This window comes from Halyomorpha halys, unplaced genomic scaffold (assembly GCF_000696795.3).
Source record: "Halyomorpha halys isolate HHAL.00 unplaced genomic scaffold, Hhal_1.1 Scaffold181.1, whole genome shotgun sequence".
Taxonomy (NCBI): domain Eukaryota; kingdom Metazoa; phylum Arthropoda; class Insecta; order Hemiptera; family Pentatomidae; genus Halyomorpha; species Halyomorpha halys.
In genome coordinates, this window is record NW_027114494.1 from 180,105 (window position 1) to 181,184 (window position 1,080).

The 1,080-nt window shown below is 32.0% G+C and overlaps 1 protein-coding gene across 1 annotated transcript in view; it reads right to left on the reverse strand.

The window, feature by feature from the left end:
* LOC106679168 (zinc finger protein 345-like) overlaps positions 1-908 on the reverse strand; it is an 8,616-nt gene extending 7,708 nt beyond the window's left edge. Inside the window, exons 1-2 of the mRNA XM_067051692.1 lie at positions 869-908; positions 136-278 (exon numbers count right to left, since the gene is read on the reverse strand). Of these exons, the coding sequence (XP_066907793.1) occupies positions 136-278; positions 869-908 (183 nt within the window). The remainder of the gene's footprint in view (positions 1-135; positions 279-868) is intronic.
* Between the last annotated feature and the right edge of the window lie 172 nt (positions 909-1,080).

Below are 1,080 nucleotides of genomic sequence, written 5' to 3' on the forward strand. Positions count from 1 at the left end.
AGACTTCTCACCTGTGTGACGGGCCATTATATGTCTTTTCATATGTTCAGATCGTGCTGATTTATAATCACAATGAGGGCAGTGATGAGGCTTCTCATCTGTGTGATGGGCTCTAATATGTCTCTTCAAATTTACAGATAGTACTGATTTGTAATCACAATGGGGACAGTGATGTGGCTTCTTATCTTCATGATGGGCCATCATATGTGTTTCCATACTTCTAAATTGTAAAGATTTACAGTCACTGTGAGAACCTTGATGCGACTTATCCTGGACACCTATAATAAATTATTATATTAAAAAATTAAATAAAGATGTTAGTTGGAAGTCAATTAAATATATTTATTATTTTAAAATTTTTGCAAACTAATAAAAACCATAATTGATAACTTCTTTAATTTTCCTGTTGAAGCGTTTTACAATTTGAATTAACACAGGTCTGCATGATTTTGTATCATTGACTAATTTTAAAGTAGTAGATTCTCCTTTATAACATGGGGTCACATTGGTGACAGTTATATTAATGGGACTTGGGGTGCATGGGATAGTAATGCAACAAAAGAAGATTAAACTAAGAAAGGATTGCCTCAAAGAACTTTGTAGGAACAAGCTACTTCCAATATAATTTTATATTCATCAATTGAAAAATTAATCTCATGACTAATATTAAGGACAAATAAATATGTTTTATAATGAGGTGTAGATAGTTGACCACAGATTAATGATTGGAGAAGTTTGTCGGGGGTGCGGTTAGCAAAGAACAACATAAATAAACAAAACAATATTTATTTATTTTATGCCGACGTTTCAGGTCTTCATCAGGGGTTATGGTATAGAAGGTAGTAAAACGCTTGAGTTTTAGGCCTACCTTCTACACCATAACCCCTGATGATCTGAAACGTCGGCATAAAATAAATAAATATTGTTTTGTTTCTTTATGTTGTTCTTTGCTAACCGCACCCTCCGACAAAATTCTCCAATCATAAATATGTTTTAGTTTAAAAATTCAGCAATTAATTTGTTAACAAAACACTACTCATCTAAAGAAATTTCCATGATCAATTTGCGCACAAAATTTAC